The sequence below is a fragment of the Acanthochromis polyacanthus genome, chromosome 6, assembly GCF_021347895.1.
Source record: "Acanthochromis polyacanthus isolate Apoly-LR-REF ecotype Palm Island chromosome 6, KAUST_Apoly_ChrSc, whole genome shotgun sequence".
NCBI classification, from domain to species: Eukaryota; Metazoa; Chordata; class Actinopteri; family Pomacentridae; genus Acanthochromis; species Acanthochromis polyacanthus.
In genome coordinates, this window is record NC_067118.1 from 29,876,933 (window position 1) to 29,903,188 (window position 26,256).

General features: G+C 42.8%; 1 protein-coding gene across 12 annotated transcripts in view; it reads right to left on the reverse strand.

The window, feature by feature from the left end:
* The window catches only part of LOC110972849 (cytosolic sulfotransferase 3-like), a 72,521-nt gene that overhangs the window by 9,219 nt on the left and 37,046 nt on the right, over positions 1–26,256 (reverse strand). For 3 of the 12 annotated variants that reach the window (XM_051949539.1, XM_051949538.1, XM_051949529.1), the window contains 3 exons: positions 12,438–12,535; positions 12,166–12,340; positions 11,541–12,072 (listed from right to left, as the gene is read on the reverse strand). The exons of 1 other annotated variant lie outside the window; for it this stretch is intronic. In XM_051949539.1, coding sequence (XP_051805499.1) covers positions 11,960–12,072; positions 12,166–12,340; positions 12,438–12,535 — 386 coding nt within the window. In that variant the 3' untranslated portion in view covers positions 11,541–11,959. Of the gene's footprint in view, positions 1–11,540; positions 12,073–12,165; positions 12,341–12,437; positions 12,536–12,626; positions 12,754–12,935; positions 13,037–13,215; positions 13,339–13,445; positions 13,585–26,256 lie in introns of those variants that run through there. 8 more of the 12 variants (XM_051949543.1, XM_051949540.1, XM_051949542.1 and 5 more) reach the window with 6 other exon arrangements.

The window sequence follows — 26,256 nt, forward strand, 5'->3', positions numbered from 1 at the left end:
TCTGGGGAAAACTGAACCAAACATCAGTCAAAATTTTAAAAAAAACAACAAAAAAACAGGCAAAACTACAACAGCTTCCAGAAACTCTGAACTAACAACATAAGGGAAATCTAAGAAAACCTCTGATGTAAGAACTTAACTGAGCTTACAAAACAGGGTACTCAAGAAAGGGAGCTGTTGGGGGACCAGCAGGAATACAGGGTGAACATGTCTATGGTCTGGCAGAGAGGGGATGAATGAAGTGGGCTTTTATGGCACATGGTGATTGTTCACAGGGGAGCCAGTCAATCTAGCTGTCTCCAATCCCTGCAATAGTCTGAACAAGAGGAGAAAGACAGACAGGGGGCTGAAGCGTAGTTCCTGACAAATAGTTATGGTTTCCTGACACTCTTGATATTTCTGACCAAGATACAGCAAGTCAAGGGTGTAGGAGATCAATGTACTCCATATAAAACAGAGGGAGGAAAAGAAAACAACTCTAGATGTTCCCAGTCCTTGACCAACATGCATTAATTCAGAATATGCCACGTCTTGCTCATGCTTGTTGCAATAAGTATATTATTTGGTCTGGCCTGAAAGTTCTGAACTCCGTTCCAGTTGTCTGGGTCGGTTCTGGTCTCAAAGGCAAATTCATCTCTATAAAAAAATACAATAAAATCTGATGTTCTGGAGATTTAAGATATCAAATGTTATGCATTCAATTTCTATTGAGTTTTTCACACGCAGTTCCAGTAAACAGTTTCAGAAATGGCTTCCACAAGTCATCTGTATTGAGGGAGACGAGATGAGTTGATTTACAAATCTGTTCTGATCAGCTCCCAAGTGGTATTTTAGACACTCACTTGTTGTCATTGTAAGCTTGTACAAGTTAAAGTAAATGACACCCAGGAAATTTGGTCTGCCTCCACCTCCTCTCTGCACTCCTGCAATTTCTTTTGAGTTTTTTGATTTCGTCATTATTTCTCCACAGTGGTGTAGGTTTTGTTTTTATGGTTTTGGTTAAAAGTGGAGCAACTGAGTCCAGTGTTGTTTTCAGTTTGCTGTAAAAATTGTCAACAATAAAATCACAAGATGCAGGTAAAATTTCGGCAGGAGTGCTCTTTAAAATCTCCATAAAATTTGCAGCCACTTCAGAAGTAACATAGCGTTTCCTCACCGTTCCCACCGGGGCCACCTGGTGGTTAAAACTGGTGATGTTAAAATACACACAGTAGTGGTCAGACACAGCCAGGTCTATGACAGAGGACACACCAGTGGACAGGCCATAGGTTATGACCAGGTCCAGGGTGTGTCCTCTATTGTGAGTCGGCTGTGTGACGTGCTGTTTAAAATCCATGCAAGTTAAAAGATTTAAAAATTCATTGGACATTGAGTCAGAGCTATTATCAACATGTAGATTAAAATCACCAGATATTAAAATTCTGTTATAGTTGGTGTGTATGATTTCCAATAGTTCAGAAAATTCACTGATAAAAGAGGTAAAATGATGGTGGGGTGGTCTGTAAACTGTGATGCAAAGAATAGGAGGACTGCTAAAAACAAAGGCATGATGCTCAAACGATATATAACTGTTAAAGGAGACTTCATTTGAGTTCAGTGTGTTTCTCGTGATAGAGGCAGTTCCACCCCCTCTTTTACCACCCCTGGTCGAAAATAAAAAATTAAAATTTGGTGGGCAAGCCTCGGTGAGAACAACTGATGCGTCAGTGCCAAGCCATGTCTCTGTTAAAAAGATGCTGTCTAACTTGTTATCTAAAATCAGGTCGTTTATGATAAAAGTTTTATTTAAAAGGGAGCGCACGTTCAACACGGCCAGCTGGAAGTTCATGGTGAACGTGCGCTCTTCATCACGGTGTGAGGAGGTTGAAGCAGGTGTGACAGGAACTAAGTTATTTCGCTTTTTTTGATCTGTGATGGGTGGTGGGAAGGTGAGATTGTCCTTGTTTATAGTTCTGATGCTGCGGCAACTGGGTCTGAAACTTTTTCTGTTTGTGATGATGACGGGAATTGATAAGTAGAGTATGTCACCGGTGAGACTGCAGGTGGAGCCAGTTGTGTTGTGAGTGGTGGTGACAGTACCTGGATCGTGTGGCGTCTGGAGTCAGGAACGTGAAGAAGAAGGTGGTAGTGACGTGAGTGATAATAATCCAAGCTGAACAGGTGGATGGTGATTGACCATGTGGTTATTGAGGGAGAAGTGAATGTTGGAGGAGAGCAGCCAGGCGCCACGGGAATTCAAGTGGAGGCCATCCTGTCTAAAAGCGTCCCTGCGCTCCCATAAAAGATTAAAATTGTCAATAAAAAACACACCGTGCTGGCGACAGGCGGTGGAGAGCCAGGTGTGGAGGCTCAGGAGCCTGGAGAAGCGGCCGATCCCGCGGCCGACAGTCGGCACAGGACCAGAGATGAAAGTGAGTACATCAAATTGTTTTAGGGCCTGAAAGAGCTGGGTGAAATCATTTTTAAGGATTTCTGATTGTCGTTTCTTTGTATCGTTTGCGCCCACGTGAACGACCACCGCTTTGACAGAGGGGTGTGCCTCCAGTACTTCGCGGACCTTGGTGGCGATGTCATTCACTGTGGCAGCGGGGTAGCACAGTGTGGTGGAGAGGCGAGACCTCACATGTCTGACGGTGAAGTCTCCGATGATCACCCGGCGATGTGGACTCCTGATGGCATCCGGTGGCCTTTCGGCGGTGGCCTTTCGGCGGTGGCCTTTACCGGAGCGGGCTGAGTGGCCGTCTGAAGGTCTGGTAAAGTTTCTCCTGGGCTCCTGCTCCTGGGAACCCGAGGGCAGGATGGACCAGACGCAGTCGGGTTTGGCCGCGGGGTGAACACAAAAGCTGCCGGTTTTCGGAGAGTAGAGTGAGCCGCTGCCGAAACTGTGCTCCGGTGCAGCGCCGAGGGGCGAGCAGACCATCTTCGCCCGGGCGGGCACAGCGAGTCACGAGACAATGGTGGAAATTCCTCTTCATCCAGGACAGCAAACCTGTTTGACAGGCAGATATCCTGGGCTGGTGGAGGAGGACAGGGTGGTGAGAGCCTCAGTGATCCGCCGCGGCGGTGAACTGGGCGCCATGGGGCCGGCTGCCCCGGAGTAGAGCACCGGAGAGACTTGGGCTTGGCTCCTAGAGGTGCCCACTGGTCCCCGGTGGGCGAGCCGGTCCACGGCACGGTGTCGTCCAGGGGTCCTCCGGCAGCTCCAGCAGCGCTGGATCCCTGCGCTAGCATGGAGTCAATGAGGCGCTCATCTTCTCCGATCTGATGGAGAAGGGAGACCCTGGTTTCCAGTTCGGCGACTTTTTGACTGAGTCGAAAACAGCCATCGCAGGAGCCAGGTGGAGAGGTGAGTGGTGGCATGCTCCGTTGTAAGTAGGTAGCTTGTTTTGCTTTTGCTAGCGAAAAGTAAGCTCCGCGGCTAGTGCTAGCAGGGGCCAACGACAGCTAACGCTAGCCCAGTTGACAGAGCCAAATCGTTTGCTTCACTCTCGTGCAAAGATGTTTGCAAGTCCTTCGTGTCTCGGCAATCCCTTTCCAGCAGAAAAGATCTGATTTATCCTGTGTTTTTGCTGTGTTGCAGTGCTGGACCACGGGGACCCAGCGAGTGTAGAGCTACTGAAAGGTCCTGGAGGGGTTGGCTTTACTTTGGAGAGAGGAAAGGGTTTCAAAAGAAATTGCAGGAGTGCAGAGAGGAGGTGGAGAAAAAACAAACTGACAATTCACTATGAAATATTACGTGAACAACTGAAAATCTACAATAACTCAGTCAAATTGGCACGAATCTCTCATTTCTCAAGACTCATCACAGACCATAAAAATAACACCAAATTCCTGTTCTCCACCATCGATCTTTTAACAAATAGTAATTTTAAAAAATCTTACAAACCCCCATCAGATGACCTCTGTGAGGACTTTGCAGACCACTTCAGAAGTAAAATCGATAATATCAGATCCAGTCTTTTACCCCAACAGAATTCATTTTTAACATGCCTGTACCACCACTTTTACCTGAGGAAACACTGGAGAGTTTTGCCCTGGTGGACGCTAGGACACTTGGTCGAGTTTTCTCCCAAGTACACCCAACAACCTGCCTTTTAGACCCAATTCCCACATCACTTTTAAAAAAATTTTATGGCTTTTTTGAGGAACAGATTTTAAATATTGTAAATTACTCTCTTCAGACGGGTGTCTTCCCCGCCGCCTTTAAAACATCAGTGGTGAAGCCCCTTCTGAAGAAGAGTAATTTAGACCCCAACATTTTTAATAACTACAGACCTGTGTCCAACTTACCATTTTTAAGTAAAATTTTTAGAAAAGCTGGTTTTTAATCAAGTAAATGATTTTTTAAATAGTATCAATATTTTAGAGAAATGCCAATCTGGTTTTAGGATGAACCACAGTACAGAGCCAGCCCTTTTAAAGATTTTAAATGACATTAGGCATAACACAGATTCACAAAAACTTACAGTCTTGGTACTACTGGATCTAACTGCTGCCTTTGACACAGTAGATCACCACATTTTATTAAACAGACTGAGAAACCTTGTCGGCCTCTCTGGTACTGTTTTTAACTGGTTCAGCTCCTATCTCACAGATCGATATTTCCGTGTAAGTTTGGGCACATGTTCCTCCAGAACTCATAAAATAAATTGTGGGGTGCCCCAAGGGTCAATTTTAGGTCCAATTCTTTTTAATCTATATATGCTTCCCCTTGGGGACGTCATCAGTAGGCACGGCATCAGCTTCCACAGTTATGCAGATGATACACAGTTGTACATCGCCGTGTCTCCTGAAGACACAGGGCCAATTGATGCTCTTTTTAGCTGTATTTTAGATATTAAGTCATGGATGGCAGAGAATTTCCTACAGCTCAACCAGGACAAAACAGAGGTCTTAGTCATTGGCCCTGAAGGCAAGAGAGAGAAACTTTTACCAAAACTACAAGATTTTAAACCAACACAATGTGTAAAGAACCTGGGCGTCATTTTTGACTCTGAGTTGAATTTTATTCCACATATTAAAAATGTAACAAAAATAGGTTTTTATCATCTTAAGAATATAGCCAGAGTCCGCCCATTTCTCTCTCAAGCTAACACGGAGGTGCTGATGCATGCTTTTATCTCCTGTCGTTTAGACTACTGTAATGCCCTGCTCTCTGGTCTCCCCAAAAAGACCATCTCAAATCTGCAGTTACTACAGAACTCAGCCGCACGTGTGCTGACGAAGACCAGAGGGCGGGCTCACATTACACCGATTTTAAAATCGCTGCATTGGCTCCCCGTGTGCTTCAGGATCGATTTTAAGGTTCTTTTATTAGTTTTTAAATGTCTTAATGGTCTTGGGCCCTCTTATTTATCTGACCTGCTTTTATCATATCAACCCTCGTGGGTCCTGAGGTCCTCCGGCACTGGACTTTTAATTATTCCTAGAGTAAATACAAAAACCCACGGGGAGGCTGCTTTCAGCCATTATGGCCCTCGAATATGGAATAGCCTCCCGGAGAGCATCAGGACTGCAGAGACTGTTGATGTTTTTAAAAGGAGGCTCAAGACTCATCTTTTTGGTTTGGCTTTTAACTGATTTCTTTTAAACTTTTAATTCTTCTATTATGTTATTTTTAGTTCTTATATTTTTATAGCTCTTCTGCACTTCTGGATTTTATCAGTATTATATCTTAAAACCTAATTATTATTATTATTATTTATTTACTATTTATTTATTATTTACTATTTATTATTTATTTATTTGTCTATTTTATCTCTACATTTTTAACTTTCTTAAAGCTTTTAATTTTTATGCATTATACCTGCTTTTTTTTTTTTCTCGTTAGTCTTTTAGTTCTTAGCTTCAGTGTTTCCTCATGGGAGGCCTCCACACTGGGATGTATGCCCGGTCTGCCCGCGGGGGGCGTTACCCTGGAGGCCTCCTGGGCCCGAGGGGCTGGGGCGGCTCTGCATTTAGTGCGGGGTCTGCCCCTGCCCATCGGCGTCTGGGTGGTCTCTGTGGCGGCGCTCTCTGTGGGCTGTGGCGCATCTAGGTGTGGAGGGCTCCAATAGGTGTTTCCCCACATGGTTCCTCAGTGCCCTGCCGTGTCTCAGCACCGTGTTGTGTGTGAGTGTGTGTGTGAGCGCATGTGTATATACATTGTATATTGTGTATGTGTATGTATATATATGTATATATATATATATATATATATGTATGTATATATATATGTGTGTGTGTATATATATGTATATATATTGTTGGTTACACTATGTTTTTTATTCTCTCTGTTGTTTTATTCTTTTATTTTGTGAAGCACTTTGTGTTGCATTTTAAATGGATGAAAGGTGCTATATAAATAAAGTTTGATTTGATTTGATTAAAGAGAAGTTTTGAAAAAGTTAACAATTCACTGCCAGTAGAGAACTGATGAAAAATTTGTCATTTCTGTCTATTGTATTTCCGACAAGAAAAAGACAATACAGCTCAGGTCTTCCAACATTAGCGTAGATGTGACAGTTTCACAAAATGGGCTTGACAGAATACAACTAAATAAGAATGTGAAATAATGAAAACTCTGAATGCAGTTCTACTGTGTGTGATGCACACTGTAATACACAGCTTCAATTCATATGCGATTAGTTAGAAGTAACACCTCTACCACTCTCCAGAAATACCACATTAGTGATAAACCTTGGACTTCCACACATCGCGTATCTGGTTGTGTTCAGATTTTAGTCCGGAACTGAAGTGTGAGATCCTTCATCTTTTGCTTGTAGTCTTCATGAACAGAGAGGCCACTTGCGTCCGCTGCCTGCCGCTTTTTCTCATTGGCTGGAGGAGAGTGAAAGGAGGTGACAACCAATCATAATGTGGGACATGGTTTCAATTTGCGTGAAACGTAAAATGAGAGAGAAATGCTGTGCAGTCCTGTGCAATGTGGGATGCCTGGTCACCCTACCCCTGTCCCTTGCCCAGGCTGCCCCAGTTAAGTCGAGAATAGTGTTATTGGATTGGACTTGTATTGCAGTGGGATTTTGTTTACTTTTTACTGTGCTGGCGTTCCACGTCTGAATTAATACTCATAGTGATATTCTGTTGCTCTTTGCTGTGTTGGGATTTGGTCATTTGTACCTGCCGTAGCAGTATCTTAGTTCATGTACTCAGTGGATTTGTGCTTTTTATATGATCGTCCAGAGGCGTCACTGGGTTTTAAGGACAGGGGGGCTTAGCCCCCAGGAGATGCACAGGATGTGAGCAAACATTTAATTTTACAACTAACAAAAACTGAGAAATTGCTTTTCCACATTAAGATTTAGATCTATTCAGAGATACTTTACTGTATAAATGTTTTACACCACAGTGGCCATGACTTTTGCTCACAATAACTCAGCGAACTTGTGACCAGACCTCAGAGTGAGATTTGGTTTGTGCAGGATGCTGATGGGGGGTCTGGGGGTCCTCCCCCACAAAATTTTGAAAATTACTGATCCTATTTCCTGCATTCTGGTGTATTTTAAGAACATTTTGTTAAAATCTTATTACAGAGGGATAATAAAAAAAACAACACTGAGCCAAAAAAAAAAAAGGCAAAAAAAAAAACTGCAACGGCAGGCAGTATTGAAAATGGTTCTTCATGTAAAATATGGATGAAAGTTCTGTGGCTGGATGTGCACAACACATTTCAGTATTTTCCATAAATATCTGCATAACTGAAATAACTCCAGCAACCACTTTGTAACATTTGTCTTGGAGGATTCTAATGCACAACAGCTTCAATTTGACCACATCAGCAACTAAACAATAAAAAGTGCTTAAGCAAAAGCAAAACATCTTTATAACTTAAGTTATCTATTCACTGAACAGAATTACAATCACACACTACACTCTGTCTCACAGGAGCAGGGTGACATGAACTAAAATCAGGACTAAACCAGATCTGACTAGATATCACAGGAGCAGGGTGACATGGACTAAAATTAGGTCTAAATGAATGAATAACTTATTAACGAGGCCCAAAAATAAATAACAAAGACTGTAAATTCAGAATAAATGGCACAACTGTAAACAGGAACAGGAAAAGAACAGGGAAAAATGAATTTTTGTGAGCCATGTTATACTCCCTGGTGGCTCTTTTTTGAAGCCTTGATGATCTCTGAGGTGGGTTCCCACTTATTGCATGGCTCCAAACCAGCCATTTTAATAGTCATAATAGAGGAGAGTGTTCCCTCTAGAGCCACAGTGTTCCTGGTCTTAGTCTTCTTCAGTCCAACCAGTGAAAACAGAGTCATATTAGGTCCAAAACTAGCAAAATTATTTATTTATTTATGACATATATTTGGACTGGGCGAATTTGGCTTATATATCTCTCTCTTGGCTATCTCCACTTTCCAATCATTACTCTAATAAATAAAAGCTCAAGTTAAATAAGTCTTATATGGTGCACCTGGACTGAAATGTTTCATATATCATATTCATATCAAGTTCCATGAAAATCCAAGACTGTCTGCATCACAAATGACTCTCTCCTGTAAAATCCTTCAGACTCACCTTTCCAGTAGAGGTTTCTCCCCTCTCACTCTCTCTGCTCCTCTGCCCTGACTCCTACAGGTCAATAGGGGTAGTGGAGTGATTATTATTATTATTATTATTATCATCATCATTATTCACATAATCATACGTGAATGAGCTCAGCTCCTGTTTCACTGTGTGCATCTGATGCTGGAGCTGATGCTCCAGAAGGAAGTCACCCCAAAGATAGTATATGGTTAAAAAAAAAAAGAGTGCACACCTAACTCTATGAATACGTTGGCCGACAAGGAAAGCTGAAGCCCCCCTAAAATAGGCCTAATGACGCCACTGTGATCGTTCCTGTCCGTCAGCTTTCCTAGCTCAGTTGTAACCATGCTTTGCTTCCCTTCTCCTATGTGTTCAATTATCCAGTCTGTTTTGAGTTTTTCTTATCTAGCCTGCATTAGTGTTTTGGTCCTGTTCATCTTCCATAGCTGTAGTTCTATTCTTAGTTGCCCTTTCACTTTGTTTTCTCAATTACGCCCTCTAGTGTTCAGTTTTAGTTCTTCCCTTCCCTCAGTTTATTTACCTTCCCCTATCTCTCCCCAGATCTGTTCATTACTTGCATTTCATAATAAATTCCTTGATATTATTATTATTTTTTTTTTTTTTTTGCTGTGCTGAGTTTTCTGTCTGTGCCTGGGTCTCTGACTCCCCGTGACATAATGGACAACTTTAAAATAAGATTATTGTCCTTTAGCTAGACTCGGCAGTCGTCTGGGTCTGGCGCCCAGTCGGGCTGGGCCGCCTGTCGTGTCTTCTTCGTGGGGGTGGCCGCTTTGTGTGGTGTCGTTGGCCTCCCGTGGTTCCTGGCGGCCGTCTGGATCGGGCGCTGCCCCCCGGGTCTCTGCTGAGTCGCGCTGCGTCTCGGCCGTCTCCCGGTGCCCGCGGCGGGTGCTGTGCGGGGTGTTGCCTGGGGGCTCGGGGCGGCGCTGTTCCGGCGTGGCCTGTTGCTCTTCGGCTAGCGGTTGCGGTTGCGGCTCCGGCCTGGTGGGTCTCTGGTGCCCCGTGGTACCCTCTCCTCTCCCCCTCCTCCTCCTTGCCTTTTTTCCCATAGATATATACAAACTTGTTTGTATATTGTATATATCTATGTTTTTCCCCCCTCGCCTCCCTCCTCCCGTCTTCCTCCACCTCCTTGTCCCCTCTCCCTCGCCCCCTCCCTCCTCCCTCCTCCTCGTCCTCCCGCTCTGCTGCCTGTCCTCTCCTTTCTTGTCGTCTCCTCCTCCCCCTCCTTCTCCTACCTTCTGCCCTCCCCCTGGGGGGTGGGGCGGGGGATGGGTGTGGGATGGGAGGGCGGGTGTGGGACGGGGTGGGGGGGCCTGGGGGGGCTGAGGGGGAGGAGGGTAGGGGTAAGGGGACCGGGTGCGGTGCACGGGGGTGTTCTGGCCTGGCCCGCGCCGTCTGCCCGCTGGGGCGCCGGGGCTGGGGGGGGGGGGGGAGTGGGGCTGTGGGCCGGTCTGGCGCCGTGGGGGTCCGCTATGGCCCGTTCTGCTGCGCGGGCCTTGGAGCTCTGGCTGTGTCGGCGGGGGTCGCTCCGGGCTCCTGGGCTGGGTCTCTGCTTGGTGGCTCCTGCGGGGAGGCTGTGTGGACTTCCTTGGGCTGGAGGGGACAGCTCCCTCCTTTTGGTGGAGGTTTTCATGCATGCCAGACTCACCACACCGGCACCTACCAAAACTCAATAGAGTGTGTTCCTCCGGTCGCTGAGTCAGTGGAGGTTGCTGGGTTAGTGTCTGTGGATCTCACTCTGCTTTATCTATCCTTCCTGTGGCCTCCTGACATCTTCATGATTGATCCAGTTGAGATTTTGTCGTATTAGGTGTTTGTGAAGGGTTTTAGATTTGTAAATGGTTTTAAGGTGTGAATTAAAGAGCACAAACAAATAAAATGCACCTTTTCTCTTAGAACACTGTCTATGCCTCACCTTTCTGTCTGTCCTGTTTTTGTTTTATGTTTCACTTGGGTGTGCACAGCCCTCAATGGCATAATGTAGGAAACAGCTTGAAATAAACATGATAGGTTAATTTGCCAAGAGGGCAGGTGATGGTCACAGTCACAAAGAAGAAAAAAATTGCACATGAAGCTTAAGCAATGACACCATGGGTGGTTGGTGTCATTTTTGAGCGGACTTGCAGACAAAAAAAAAAAAAAAGAAAAGAAAAAAAAAGCAAAAAAAAAAAAGCTAGACTCTCCAGAAAAACGCAATTATGCGATCGCATGAATTCCCGCATTAATCACCAAAATGCTGCTGGTTATGCGGGGGTCAATTATTTCCCGAAAGGCCGCATAATCCCTGTAAAACAGCGCATAATTCCCGCAAGAATGTCACATTTCCACGGAAAAAAAAAAGAGAAATATGCGGGTCCCCCTTGATTTCACAATTTCCACATAAAATGAGAAAACTATAACCAATATAAATGGAGTTGTGATTGAGTTTTTACGTGACACCCGGCCTGACGTCATCAGTTCGCGCATTCACACACACACTAGAAGCACGAGCTGATGCGGCGCGTGCGGCGAAAAACAAGAATGGCGAATGCTCAAAGATCACATTTACCTATGAGTATTTCAGCCAGGGACCGGGCAAAACAGTACCCAGATTTACTGCACGAAAGTGGGGGGGAAACTATTTTGCACCCCGTACAACATCGTTCTGAGCACCGAAGAAAATCAACCGTGTTGCAGCACTTCAGAAGCGAGGAAAAACGTAAGGGAAAAGGGTAGCCTAGTAACAGGATGTAGGAGAAGAATCACCTTGTTTTTTTCCCAGTTCTTACATATTTGGCATCTTTTTGCATATTTCACAACTATTCGCATACTTTGCAACTTTCCGCAATTTCCCTGCATAAAATGGCATTAAAACCCCCCATATTTATTCGCATAATCAAGGATTTTTGCCCGTGGAATCAAGGATTTTTGCCCGCGTTTTTCTGGAGGGTCTATTTAGCACATATCAAATAATTTCAATTCATTCCATAAGTGCATTCCTGTTTCTTCATATTTAATTTTTTTCTTTATTCTGTTTTTTTTGCAGTGACTTAGTGCTCTTTTGTAGTTTTTGTGCAGCTAAACCAAAGAGCTGTCTTTGTTAGTTAACAGTGGCAATAAAGATCTATTCTAGTCTACACAAGTTACTTTCATCTCAATGTATCAGTCAGCACAACTTACAGTCATATAGCTTTTTTGTTCATTGTTTAATTAGTTTACTGCACATGCATTCTGTTTTTTCAGATCTATTTGTTTTTTGTGCTTCATAATATGAAGTTTCTGGTTTTAATTTATATGAAATTGCACACGCATGTGCACACACAAAATTGCTGAACACCTCTACTACTCTCTAGCAGTGCCACATCTGGTCCGTCATGGACCCGTCTTCACATACACACAGTGTGTCTGGTCCTGCTCAGATTGTAGTACGGAACTGAAGTGTGGGATCCTTCATCTTTTGCTTGTAGTCTTCATCAAACTCTTCATTCTGAGCCACAGTGAAGTGGTTCTTCCAGTCACCAACCTTCCCTGCAGAACCACAGAGAATCAGTCAGGTCTTTTTGTTCAATGTGAAATGTCAGGGTTTTTTTCCTCCTATTCTCATATTATTGTCCACCATACCTTTTCTCATGAAGGGAGAAATTTTGAAATCCATCACTGGGATTGCGGAATAGTTGACCATCTCATTCTTTTTCATGTTATCAAACTGTGTTCCACCAACTATCATTCTCTTCTCTTCAGCTGAAGGAGACAAACCAAGAAAGGAGCAGAGTTTGTCTATTTCCCGTCCAGTGTCCTAGAAACACAAGGTTGAATATCATCGCTGCATTCCAACCAGATAAAGGAGTACTATAGAAAAGTTGCCTGAATAGATAGACTCACACAAAAACTACCTCAATCATATCTTCATAGAACATGTAATGAATTTTTGGATAAGTCTGCTTCTTCTTCCACCAGCCATTCACGTGGTCGTACCAGGGTCCAAACACCACTGAGGCCACAGAATGACACAAGAAAGTAGTATTGAAAGCAAAGTGGAATAAATGGAATGAATAATATGCACCATAGTATTTCATACTTACCCTTTCCTTCCATGAATTTCTTGAAGAAGCTGTTCCAGTCTCCAGGAGCTGGCTGAGCCTGGTTCATGCGATCAAAGTGGTAATAAGACACCATGTTGTCTTTTGCGTTGCGGGCTACATAGACAATCTGGAGAAGAAGAAAACACATCATACTTAACCAGAACCAGACATATTTTAAATTCTAATATTTTTTGTTGATGTTTTTTTCCCTTCAAATAAATTATGATAGGCTTCTGAACCTGTTTGTTCGCACAACATCAGTATTATCCAGTATTCATTGATATTAGTACAACGAAGAGGCTACTGTACCCGGCAGTTTTGCTCCCAAAAGGACTTTGGCACTAACTGGTTTGGCAAATGAGTTTTAATCAGCCGAGGGGAGGTGAGAAGATTGTCTGCTTGCTCTGTTCCTGTATGAAGAGATGAAAATGGAGTAAGCGAAACCCTGATCATATGAAGTACTCCTGTGGTGTCGTAGAAATATGATAAAAGACAAATGGATTTAAGATATCGGTAATAGCCAAATAAAGATGCAGTGATGGTTTAATAAGTCCTGGTTTTAAATACGGTGGTTTTGGTTGACACTAACCTGACATGTTAGGTGGGATGTGGATCTCCAAGAAAGGCACTCTATCATAGATAGGAATGGTTTTGTGACGCTCCGTCTGACCAAAATGCAGCAGGTCAAGGATTTGGGAGACCCATGTGGTCCCTGGAGAGAGAGAGAGAAAAAGGTAAAATGAGGTAGTAAGGTGACATAATCCCTTAGACACACATTTTATGAGCTACAAAGCCTTTTACACATGATTGTAGACTGACCTGCTTTGATATATGTCGCAATAAGTATATCGTCTGGCCTGGCCTGAAAGTTTTGAATGTTCTCCCAGTTGTCAGTGAAAATTTTGGTCATTGAGATTCCATGGAAATCAACCAACTCCGGTCGAATGGGTGCATCCATCTTTAAAAGTAAAGAAGGAAATTATTCCCAAACTATAAATATATGATCACTGATTAGAGGAAAAAGGGAAAGTCATGTTGTCTGTTGTAGATAGTGAAGTCAGGTTGTCTTAGATGCTTTTAACAGTCATTCATTTAAAAATAATGAAAGGAGACAACAAATATTTAACAGTCCAAAAGTACAGGCGTTTAAAGACAAAATCTCATAAAACAAACGCACAAACATTGGTGTTGACTGAGGAAAAGAGGGCCTGTAGGGTCTGTTGGTGAAGATGGCGGCGCGTGTGCACACAGCGGTTTGAAGCTCTCGGCTTTTTTTCTATTTTTTCTATTTATGTGCCTTTGTTTTGTTTGGACAGTTACCTGTAGCAGCAATAGTGTACAGTTGGGTTAAACTGTTAGAGATGGGGGAAAATGCACACCACCAAACATCTTCAAAGCTGGATTTTATTCCACCAGAGATTCAGTGAACTGATCGACAGCTTTGTGGCAATTGTTACCAAGACCTGGCTGGACAACAACATCCCAGACGCGGCAGTGGAGCTAGCCAAGCTAAAAGCAGTTTTCCCCAAATTTCACCGCTTCATAAACTTTCCCACGAGAGACAATAACATCCTGGATCGGGTTTACTGTAACATAGCTGGGGCATACAAGGCTGTTGCAGCACCACACCTGGGCATGTCAGATCACGCCTCTGTGGATCTGATCCCAGCTTATAAACCTCTGATCTGTAGGGCGAGAACATACAGGTATGGACTGATGAGGTGTCCTTGGCATTACAGGACTGCTCTGAGTGCAGTGACTGGGGAGTGTTCAAGGAGGGCACATATCTAGATGGATACACATCATCGGTTCTGTCGTATCTGAAGTTCTGTACTGATGCTGTCCTGCCCACAAAGACCACCAAGGTTTTCCCAAACCAAAAACCATGGCTGAATAGCACAGTGAAGCCTCACTCAAAGTCTGTGATGCCACCTACAGGTCAGGTGACAAGCTGGCCTACAGCAGGTCCCAGAAAGAACTGAAAGAGGGCATTCAATTGGAAAAGTGCAGGTACAAACAGCACATTGAGGAGCACTTTGCTAATAACAACCCATAAAGTATGTGGAGAGGCATTAGGACCATAACAGACTATAAGTGCACTAATCAGCTGGTTATCCACGATTCCACTCTATGCTCGTGTCCATTTACCCCGACTGGAGGAACAGCATCAGTCTCTGGTCCTGCAGCTGCACCCAGTGAGCTCTTCCACGAAGAGAATCTATACCAACAAAGCTGAAGGACAAGATAGGGTGTCGGGTCGTACTCTGAAATTGCAAGCTGACCAACTGGCAAGAGTTTTTCTGGACATTTTCAACCTGTCCCTACGGCTTGCCACAGTCCCCGTTAGCCTCAAAACCTCCATCATTATGCCTGTACCTAAAAAAGTCTGCAGTCAGCTGCCTGAATGATTACCGTCCTGTCGCTCTGACTCCGGTGATTATGAAGTGCTTTGAGAGGATCATCCTAAAGCACATCAAGGACGTCATCCCTGCTGGTCTGGATAGCAGTTCGCCTACATCGAGAACAGATCAACAGAGGATGCTGTCTCCATGGCACTTCACACGGCCCTGACCCACCTGCAGCTTCCTAATACCTACATTAGGATGCTCTTTGTGGACTTCAGTTCAGCTTTTAATACGGTGTGCCCGGACAAACTGACACTGAAGTTCAAATAACTTGGAACTATCCGCATCGCTGTGTCACTGGATCGGGGACTTCCTCACCAACAGGCCTCAGATGGTGACAATGGGAGACAGTACGTTCTCCACACGGGTCCTGAGCACAGGAACACCACAGGGCTGCGTGCTCAACCCAGCCCTCTTCACACTCTTCACCAGCGACTGCACTGCCATCCACTGCACAAACATGGTCGTGAAGTTTGCCACTGACACCACCGCAGTGGGTCTCATATCAGACAATGATGAGACCCACTACAGAGAGGAGATTCAGCACCTTATTCAGTGGGGTTCAGACAACAACCTTGTTCTGAACACCAACAAGATCTAGGAGGTCATTGTGGACTATAGGAGGTCCAGGAGGACAGAGCCCGCTCCTCTCCTCATCAAAACGGAAGCAGTGGAGCGTGTTGACAACATCAAATTCCTGGACGTCCACATTACATCTGACCTGACCTGGTCCCTGAATAAAGCTCACCGAGTGAAGAAGGCTCAACAAAGACTCTTCTTCCATTAGGAAGCTGAAACATGCTGGTCTCTCCCCTCAGCTCCTGGCAAACTTCTACAGGGCAACCATATAAAACATCCTCTGTCTTGGTGCAACAGTGTGGTACAGGAGCTGCAGCTCAGGACAGAAAGATCTTATCTAGGCGGTGAAAACAGCACAGGGGATTGTGGGAAGTCCTCTTCTAGACCTGGGCTGAATCCCAAACTGCCCCCTACACACTATCCCTACACACTACCCCTCCGTTTGCGCGTTCCTGCAGAGGGTCCTCCATATTAAGGGCCATCCCAAACCGCGTAGTGCGGAGGGGGAGTGGACTGTTCAGCCCTTAAATAGCGAGTCTGCATCGATGCTCACTCTGGACAACTTTTTCAGGAAGTGCAACGTCGAAATGGAGGAGGAAACAACATATCGATGTAAGTTCCACATGCGTCCATTATTTCTCCCACGCCTTTTTCACAATGACAGAACATCACAAAAAGAGTGGTGAAAAAAGATAAAACAAAAGAAACAAATCTTCTTCTCTGCTGACGTTTGATTTAATTGTGCACCCCCTGACACCTTAAAATTTGAACACAACTGACAGAATTCATTTATTCATTCATTTGTTGGATTTGAAATGCCAGATAATAGGATTGGAAAAATGTGAGTGAAAAAAAAGTGGGACACTTTCGTCTTCTGGAAGCAGCAGCGATCCTTGTTAGTTGCAATCTGTGCCACAGTGCTACAGCCATACACAGTAGGCGTCTTTGTGTTACCATGGCGATGACGTCTTCCGTTTTCCGGTGAGGCGACAGGGCGTCCCATTCCTGACGATTGTATTTATACCCTGCCCCTTGAGTTAAAGTGCCCTCCACAGCTGCGAGTGTGACTTCTTTTGGAGTGACACTTGGTAGTGTAGGGGGAGTGTGTAGGGGGCGGTTTGGGATTCAGCCATTGACTGAGTATACGCAGGCCGGATCAGAGGAAGGCCCGACGTATCGCTGCTGACCCCATCCATCCGGGAAATGGACTGTTTGTTCCGCTTCCCTTGGGCAAACGGTACAGAAACATAAAAACTCTGACCTCCAGACTGAAAACAGTTTTTTTTCCAGACCTGTACAATCCATCCCCCCCTACACACACAAGCAGACACACTGTGTGCAATAAAGTCTTGCACTGGACGGCACTTTACACTCCTACTGCTCATGTGCACTAACATTGTTTATATATTTATATTTTTGAGGATTTAAAAAAAAAAGTATATAGTGTGCCATTTTCTATTTTTTATCTATAGCTCGGAGTTACCAAGCGTAATTTCACTGTGTGGAAACACAATGACAATAAAGATTCTTGATTAATAAATCAAGAATCTTTATCTCATAAAACAAACAAGCAAACATTGGTGCTGACTGAGGAAAAGAGGGCCTAAAACCTTTAAAGGTTTGTAAAAGCAGCTGAAGCTCCACAACTCTTTCGTGCACTTCAAACACGTCCATTCACAAATCCTTTGTCATTAATTCAGCATTACATGCTTAGCATGATGAAAATAAAACAGTAGAATAAAACAAAAGTTGGTGTTGATATCAGACATACCTTGTCTTGATCAAAGGATATTCTGTTTGCTGCTGGTTTTCTGTCTGTCTTCTCTGGCTCCAATGTTTCTCTGACCTGTGTGGTGTTTTCTTTACCCTCTTTTCTTGTTACATAACTCTCTTGTGGCAGAAAGCATTCACTTCCAGATGTGAGACGAAAGTTTAGCTCCTCCCAGGCCATAGACTTTTCCTGACCACTTTTATCTCCAGTTTTATCATAAACATACAAAGCACACAAAATAATTGTGTATTTATTTGTTGAGACAAAATGTAATCATGGCTAAAATAGTACAGAGAGTCTCAGAGTACAAGTACTGAATTTGATTCAATGTAGCCTTTAAACATAATGAGACTGAACTGGTGAGCAGAATAACCAGAATAATTTGATATGTTTGATGTGGAAATTAAACACAGTTCCATCATCTCTTAGTTCCTGTCTTTACTGAATAACAACAAAGTGTTGGATTATTCTGCTGGGGTGCAGCTGATTTTGCTGAACTTGGAGAAGTCAATTTTACACACTGTGCTCTTCCAATCTGGAATAACAAGCGAAGCAATGTTAAGTTTACGTCATTTTTGTCATTTTTTTATTTTAAGTATTTTATTTGTGTGTCTTTTTACTCCGTTACTTTGTTGGTGAGGTCTGTACCTCAGTGTAATCCTGAGTTAAAATAAATGTCGAACAAATGAATGAATGGATTAATTTACCTGAGTGTGTAGAGGTGTAGTCATGTGACATGCAGATGTGTGGTTGTGGTCAATGAATATGTGCAAATGAAAATACAGTATCAGCAATAAAATATAATAAGATTTGAAAGGCATGTAAAAACAGGCTATAAATGTGACCTATGACCAACACCTGAATGTGACCTGAAATTACTCTTGGACCGAGGTCAGAAACAGACGTTCACTTGTAGTACCTTATGTAAAACAAATCATAACCAATAAGAGGCCTTCTTGCCAAGCATAATAAAACAGATTGGATTAATGAAACCAAGCTCTATGCTCCTTTGTAAGTTAAACCCTGACAATCACTGTCTTCACAGAGCGCATGTTTCATCTACTTGCATGTTTGCCATTGTTTCTCCTTTAGCGTGTCTTTGTGGTTGCACTAGTTACATGAGAAGAAAAGCTGAAGCACATTACAGCATTTTCAGTGAGTGAATAATTGATTGAAATGCCACTTTTAGAAAGTAAAATTCTTTAACAATACTTTACTTTCAAGTCAAAACAAGTCCAGTTAGAGCAAAGAGCGTATTTCCATAAGGACACAATCAGCTGGAAAAGGACAAGACACATGCTGCGTATATACACCCCACTCCAAAAGTATTGGAAGCAGTGAGGCCAATTCCTTTATATTTTTTCTATAGAGGTGTAACCAACAAGAAATCCAGAAGGTTGTTGATGGGTGAAAAACAAGCAATTGTGAAGCTGAGAGAATAAGAAAAATCGATGAGAGCCATTGCACAAACATTGGCCATATCCAGAACAATCATTTAGAATGTCCTGAAGAAGAAATAAACCACTGGTGTACTGTAACAGATGTTAAACGGGTAGACCGAGTAAAACAGCAGCAGCTGACAACAGAAACATTGTTAGAGCTGTAAAAAAAAAAAAAAAAAAAACACCCTAAAACTACTGTTAGTAACATCAGCAACAACTTCCAGAGGACAGGAGTGAAGGTATCAAAATCTACTGTTCCAAGAAGAATTTGTGAACAAAAGTACAGAGGCTACACCAGAAAATGCAAGCTATTTTGTCATGGCCCCTCCCTCCTCTGCACTTCCAGCTGGCAGCCCTGGTGGATTGGACTCAGCTGTGGTGAGAGCACAGGTGAGTTCAATCAGTGATCAGGGGCAGTTAAAGCCTGGCTCGCCCCACCACTCCCTGCTGGATCATTGCTCCTGTTGGCTCCCTGTGAGCCACACTCTGCCCTGGCCTGCTTCAGCTCTGGACTCTCCCTGCCTGCTCTGTTCCTGGAGCTTCCCCCACCCCTCTGTCCCTGTCCTCTGACCCCTGCCACTGAGCCCCGTTCTCGCTGCATATTTGCAGCCCCGCGCTCTCCCCTGCACGCTCCGCAGCCCCATCGCCCGCCGCCACTACCTGTTGGCTTTCTAGACTGCCTGCCTCCTTCCTTGTTCAGACTTGTGGGTTGTGAGTTCAGCCATTTTGTTTAAGTTTAGCTCTTTGCCCATGTAGTGGCCCATTTAGTTTACGATTCCTTGTTCTGTTAGTGCTCTGTTTGGTTCTTTGTTAAATTCATTGTTTTTTGCATGAAGTTTGGTTGCCTTGGTTAGTTCAATCTGTGATTAGTATTTCTTTAAAAAATAAAATCCATGTTGCAGTCGTAGTCTGCCTGCCATCTGTGGTGCCTGTACTCTTTGGGTTCAACCCCCTGGGTCTTTGACATATTTATTAGCAAGACGAATAGGAAGGCCAGGCTGGAATTTTCCAGAGAGTACGGAGAGCCTCAAATTTTGGGACAAAGTTTTATAGACTGATGAGACAAAGACTAACCCTTTTAAAATGAAGGAAAAGCTAAACTTTGAAAGAAAGAAAGGGATCTATTCATGATCCCATACATACAAGTTCATCTGTAAAACACAGTGGAGGTGACATCATGGCTTGTGCTCTTCTGGGACTGGCTCATGAATCTTCCTTGATGATGTAACACATGATGGCAGCAGCAAAATGAACTTGGAAGTGTACAGAAACATTTGGTCTGCCAATTTAAAGAAAGATGCAACCGAACTGATTGGAGAATCTTTCATCGTGCAGCAACATAATGACCCACAACACACTGCCAAAACAACAACGGAGTTCATCAGGGGCAAGAAATGGAAGACCCAAATGTCTTCATTCTACAGCAAAAATAAAGGAATTGGCCTCACTGTTCCAACACTTCGTACGGGAGCGGATGTTCCCCATCAACACTAAAAAAAAACAAAGTAAAATTTGCAAAAGATAAATCAAAACTGTTTGACTTTTCTTTATTCTTAATGTAAAGGCATGGCATTATTTTCCTGAGTTACTCCTCTGACCTCAAATAACCTCCAGATTTAAGATAAGGCTCATAACTGAATTATTAACCAGAAAGTACGCAAATGTGGAGTGGACCAGCAGAATATTGTCTGTGTATGACCTTACTGCTGATTACTTTTTAACTGCAATATGTTTCAGTGCAGCGCATTTTAGTGTGTTTCCTTGAGCAGATACGTGTCTTCAGAGGCATTAAGTACACTCACCATATTGAACCTGTAGCTTTTTTTTATTCACTATTGACTTGTCAGGAATTTCAAGATTCAAAAAAGTGTTTGCTGTGTAAAACTCACTTTACCATGCTGCACAATTTCCTGCAAAGACTGACAGAGTCTGATTGGACCATTCTGATTCAAACCACTGCATTCAAGTCAGACAAATCTGGTAAAATCAGGTCATCCAACATCAGCATAGATGTGACAGTTTGACAAAATGGGCATGATAGAATACAACTAAATAAGAATGTGAATAATCAAAACTCTGAACACATCTTAAATTTAAACAATTCAAACCGATTGCATGATGCTTAATTGAGACAAAGCTTCATCAGAAGTTCAGTCGGTCACAAAAGAGACACATCGGTATCATCTGTTGATCTTCAGTTTATTCACAATAAACTCCAACAGTCCTGCTGTGTGTGATCCACACTGTAGTACACAGTTTTAATTTATATCTTATTAATTAGTATTAACACCTCTACTACTCTCCAGAAATGCTACATTTAGGTTTGGTGTGTGTGTGTGTTTGAGCAAGGTGGACCATTTCTCCACAACAGGAGCTGGCAGCACCACACAGTGCTCGTCATACAGGGCATCCATGTCCACCAACTTCCTCCTCCTTCCAGATTGTCCCATCCTCTCTCTCTCCAGCAGCAGCACAGTATCATGGAAAATCTTCAGCACATTGCTGAGGAAGGACAGGTGGGCCTAAGAGAAGTAAGGACAATCAGTGCTACTGTAGTTTTAGCATATTTTCATTATGCTTATGTGTTCATTATCCTGAGGTTTTTCTATGGATAATGAAATAACTTGATTTGTTTCAAATATAAAGTGCCATAACAAAAAATGAAAAAGTTAAAGTGCAATAAATTTAATTATCTGCAGCTTAAGGAGTTTCCCATCACCATCCTGATTGGCTTTAAACAGCAGCCACAGTGACTTTGGGCACTGCTCCTTTCCCAGTGACAGGAAGTAGCTTTTGACTGCTACCCAGCTGTTAGGAAGTCTCTTCACTGCAGGCCACAGACTTAACCATCTCGTGGGAAAATGTCCCCACATAGACTGGTATTCTTCCCCTACAAAACCAAACAGTGATTTCAATTCTTCTGTGCGTTTTGCAGATGGTGATGAGTGACTGAAGGTTTTGCTCACCACACACTCAATGTCAATGCTCGACTTTTCTCACTGTTGTGGACAATGTGTGCCATGCAGTTTGCCTTTATGATATCACTGTTGTCCCCTTTCAGCTTCTGGAACACTGAGTTGTTTCTCTGGTAGTTTATACTCGCCTAATCAGCAGTGTATGCTGAAATAATTTCAAGTCTCAAGCCATTTTCTTTTAACTTGCCTGTCATCTGGTGGTGGATTGTAGCAGCTGACACACCACTATCCTCAAAGAAGTTAAGGATTTTATTTGCAAACCCAACTCTGGCATCCAGTGACTTCAAGACAGTCTGAAGAGTTTTGTGGTGCCATGATTAGAAATGTCTGAAGCCACCAAAAAGAATGGCGTGCGGGCTGTGGAGACATACAGGAGATGATGATTAGTGTAAACACAAAAATGTTTATTGGACAGAATTACTTAACACAAACACATACACCAGTGGCATCATTAGGTCTATTTGAGGGGGGCTTCAGCCCCCCTAAAATATTCTCAAGCCCCCCTAAATAATTTTATGTTCATTTATTTTTAAAAAAAAGTTTTTTTTTTTTTTTACAAAAAAAGTACCAAAAAGTTCCATGTAATGTGACCAGAATATGAGTTTAAATACATAATCACATAACCAGTCATTTTTTAACTTAGATACGATCATAAATCTCTTCACTTCATAGTGGAAGGTAGAGTCTGAGTCGGTGCGTCGTTATCCAGTCCATTCCACTTGTTCATATGGAGCACGCCCACATCACTGAAATCCAGTCCACGTTTTTCCTGCAACCTAGGCTGCTCTCGGTACGTGCAGCACAACGAGCACACAGAACGGAGGAGACCAGCATTAGGAGAACGTGAACAAGAATGGATATGCGAAATGTTTTCAGGAGAGTAAGTATTCATCACTGCTGATAGTAACAATAAGTTAGCTCCAGCCCCCCAGCTAACAGCAGAAAGTCCCATGTAATTAATGAACCAAATGCTCCCTGTTTGACAAATAAAAACCTGGCTTGTTCACTCTGTAGGAGAGAGTCCCTGTAAAGGAGGCAGCATGAGATGCTGCTGTATCTCTGTGCACGTCTTAACTTTGTTGTTCTGCGGTCAAAAGTTACATTTCAGCTCTAAAAGAACACTGCTACTTAGCTAGCTAGTTAGTCTGAAATGCCCTGTGAAGGTTCTGGTTGTTCATAGAGTTAGGTGTGCACTCTTTTTTTTTTTTTTTTTAACCATATACTATCTTTGGGGTGACTTCCTTCTGGAGCATCAGCTCCAGCATCAGATGCACACAATGAAACAGGAGCTGAGCTCATTCACGTATGATTATGTGAATAATGATGATGATGATGATAATAATGATAATAATAATAATAATAATAATCACTCCACCACCCCTATTGACCTGTAGGAGTCAGGGCAGAGGAGCAGAGAGAGTGAGAGGGGAGAAACCTCTACTGGAAAGGTGAGTCTGAAGGATTTTACAGGAGAGAGTCATTTGTGATGCAGACAGTCTTGGATTTTCATGGAACTTGATATGAATATGAAATATGAAACATTTCAGTCCCGGTGCACCATATAAGACTTATTTAACTTGAGCTTTTATTTATTAGAGTAATGATTGGAAAGTGGAGATAGCCAAGAGAGAGATATATAAGCCAAATTCGCCCAGTCCAAATATATGTCATAAATAAATAAATAATTTTGCTAGTTTTGGACCTAATATAACTCTGTTTTCACTGGTTGGACTGAAGAAGACTAAGACCAGGAACACTGTGGCTCTAGAGGGAACACTCTCCTCTATTATGACTATTAAAATGGCTGGTTTGGAGCCATGCAATAAGTGGGAACCCACCCCAGAGATCATCAAGGCTTCAAAAAAAAGCCACCAGGGAGTACAACATGGCTCACAAAAATTCATTTTTCCCTGTTCTTTTCCTGTTCCTGTTTACAGTTGTGCCATTTATTCTGAATTTACAGTCTTTGTTATTTATTTTTGGGCCTCGTTAATAAGTTATTCATTCATTTAGACCTAATTTTAGTCCATGTCACCCTGCTCCTGTGATATCCAGTCAGATCTGGTTTAGTCCTGATTTTAGTTCATGTCACCCTGCTCCTGTGAGACAGAGTGTAGTGTGTGATTGTAATTCTGTTCAGTGAATAGATAACTTAAGTTATAAAGATGTTTTGCTTTTGCTTAAGCACTTTTTATTGTTTAGTTGCTGATGTGGTCAAATTGAAGCTGTTGTGCATTAGAATCATCCAAGACAAATGTTACAAGTGGTTGCTGGAGTTATTTCAGTTATGCAGATATTTATGGAACATACTGAAATGTGTTGTGCACATCCAGCCACAGAACTTTCATCCATATTTTACATGAAGAACCATTTTCAATACTGCCTGCCGTTGCAGTTTTTTTTTTGCCTTTTTTTTTTTGGCTCAGTGTTGTTTTTTTATTATCCCTCTGTAATAAGATTTTAACAAAATGCTCTTAAAATACACCAGAATGCAGGAAATAGGATCAGTAATTTTCAAAATTTTGTGGGGGAGGACCCCCAGACCCCCCATCAGCATCCTGCACAAACCAAATCTCACTCTGAGGTCTGGTCACAAGTTCGCTGAGTTATTGTGAGCAAAAGTCATGGCCACTGTGGTGTAAAACATTTATACAGTAAAGTATCTCTGAATAAATCTAAATTTTAATGTGGAAAAGCAATTTCTCAGTTTTTGTTAGCTGTAAAATTAAATGTTTGCTCACATCCTGTGCATCTCCTGGGGGCTAAGCCCCCCTGTCCTTAAAACCCAGTGACGCCTCTGGACGATCATATAAAAAGCACAAATCCACTGAGTACATGAACTAAGATACTGCTACGGCAGGTACAAATGACCAAATCCCAACACAGCAAAGAGCAACAGAATATCACTATGAATATTAATTCAGACGTGGAACGCCAGCACAGTAAAAAGTAAACAAAATCCCACTGCAATACAAGTCCAATCCAATAACACTATTCTCGACTTAACTGGGGCAGCCTGGGCAAGGGACAGGGGTAGGGTGACCAGGCATCCCACATTGCACAGGACTGCACAGCATTTCTCTCTCATTTTACGTGTCACGCAAATTGAAACCATGTCCCACATTATGATTGGTTGTCACCTCCTTTCACTCTCCTCCAGCCAATGAGAAAAAGCGGCAGGCAGCGGACGCAAGTGGCCTCTCTGTTCATGAAGACTACAAGCAAAAGATGAAGGATCTCACACTTCAGTTCCGGACTAAAATCTGAACACAACCAGATACGCGATGTGTGGAAGTCCAAGGTTTATCACTAATGTGGTATTTCTGGAGAGTGGTAGAGGTGTTACTTCTAACTAATCGCATATGAATTGAAGCTGTGTATTACAGTGTGCATCACACACAGTAGAACTGCATTCAGAGTTTTCATTATTTCACATTCTTATTTAGTTGTATTCTGTCAAGCCCATTTTGTGAAACTGTCACATCTACGCTAATGTTGGAAGACCTGAGCTGTATTGTCTTTTTCTTGTCGGAAATACAATAGACAGAAATGACAAATTTTTCATCAGTTCTCTACTGGCAGTGAATTGTTAACTTTTTCAAAACTTCTCTTTAATCATTTGCAGACCAAATTTCCTGGGTGTCATTTACTTTAACTTGTACAAGCTTACGATGACAACAGGTGAGTGTCTAAAATACCACTTGGGAGCTGATCAGAACAGATTTGTAAATCAACTCATCTCGTCTCCCTCAATACAGATGACTTGTGGAAGCCATTTCTGAAACTGTTTACTGGAACTGCGTGTGAAAAACTCAATAGAAATTGAATGCATAACATTTGATATCTTAAATCTCCAGAACATCAGATTTTATTGTATTTTTTTATAGAGATGAATTTCCCTTTGAGACCAGAACCGACCCAGACAACTGGAACGGAGTTCAGAACTTTCAGGCCAGACCAAATAATATACTTATTGCAACAAGCATGAGCAAGACGTGGCATATTCTGAATTAATGCATGTTGGTCAAGGACTGGGAACATCTAGAGTTGTTTTCTTTTCCTCCCTCTGTTTTATATGGAGTACATTGATCTCCTACACCCTTGACTTGCTGTATCTTGGTCAGAAATATCAAGAGTGTCAGGAAACCATAACTATTTGTCAGGAACTACGCTTCAGCCCCCTGTCTGTCTTTCTCCTCTTGTTCAGACTATTGCAGGGATTGGAGACAGCTAGATTGACTGGCTCCCCTGTGAACAATCACCATGTGCCATAAAAGCCCACTTCATTCATCCCCTCTCTGCCAGACCATAGACATGTTCACCCTGTATTCCTGCTGGTCCCCCAACAGCTCCCTTTCTTGAGTACCCTGTTTTGTAAGCTCAGTTAAGTTCTTACATCAGAGGTTTTCTTAGATTTCCCTTATGTTGTTAGTTCAGAGTTTCTGGAAGCTGTTGTAG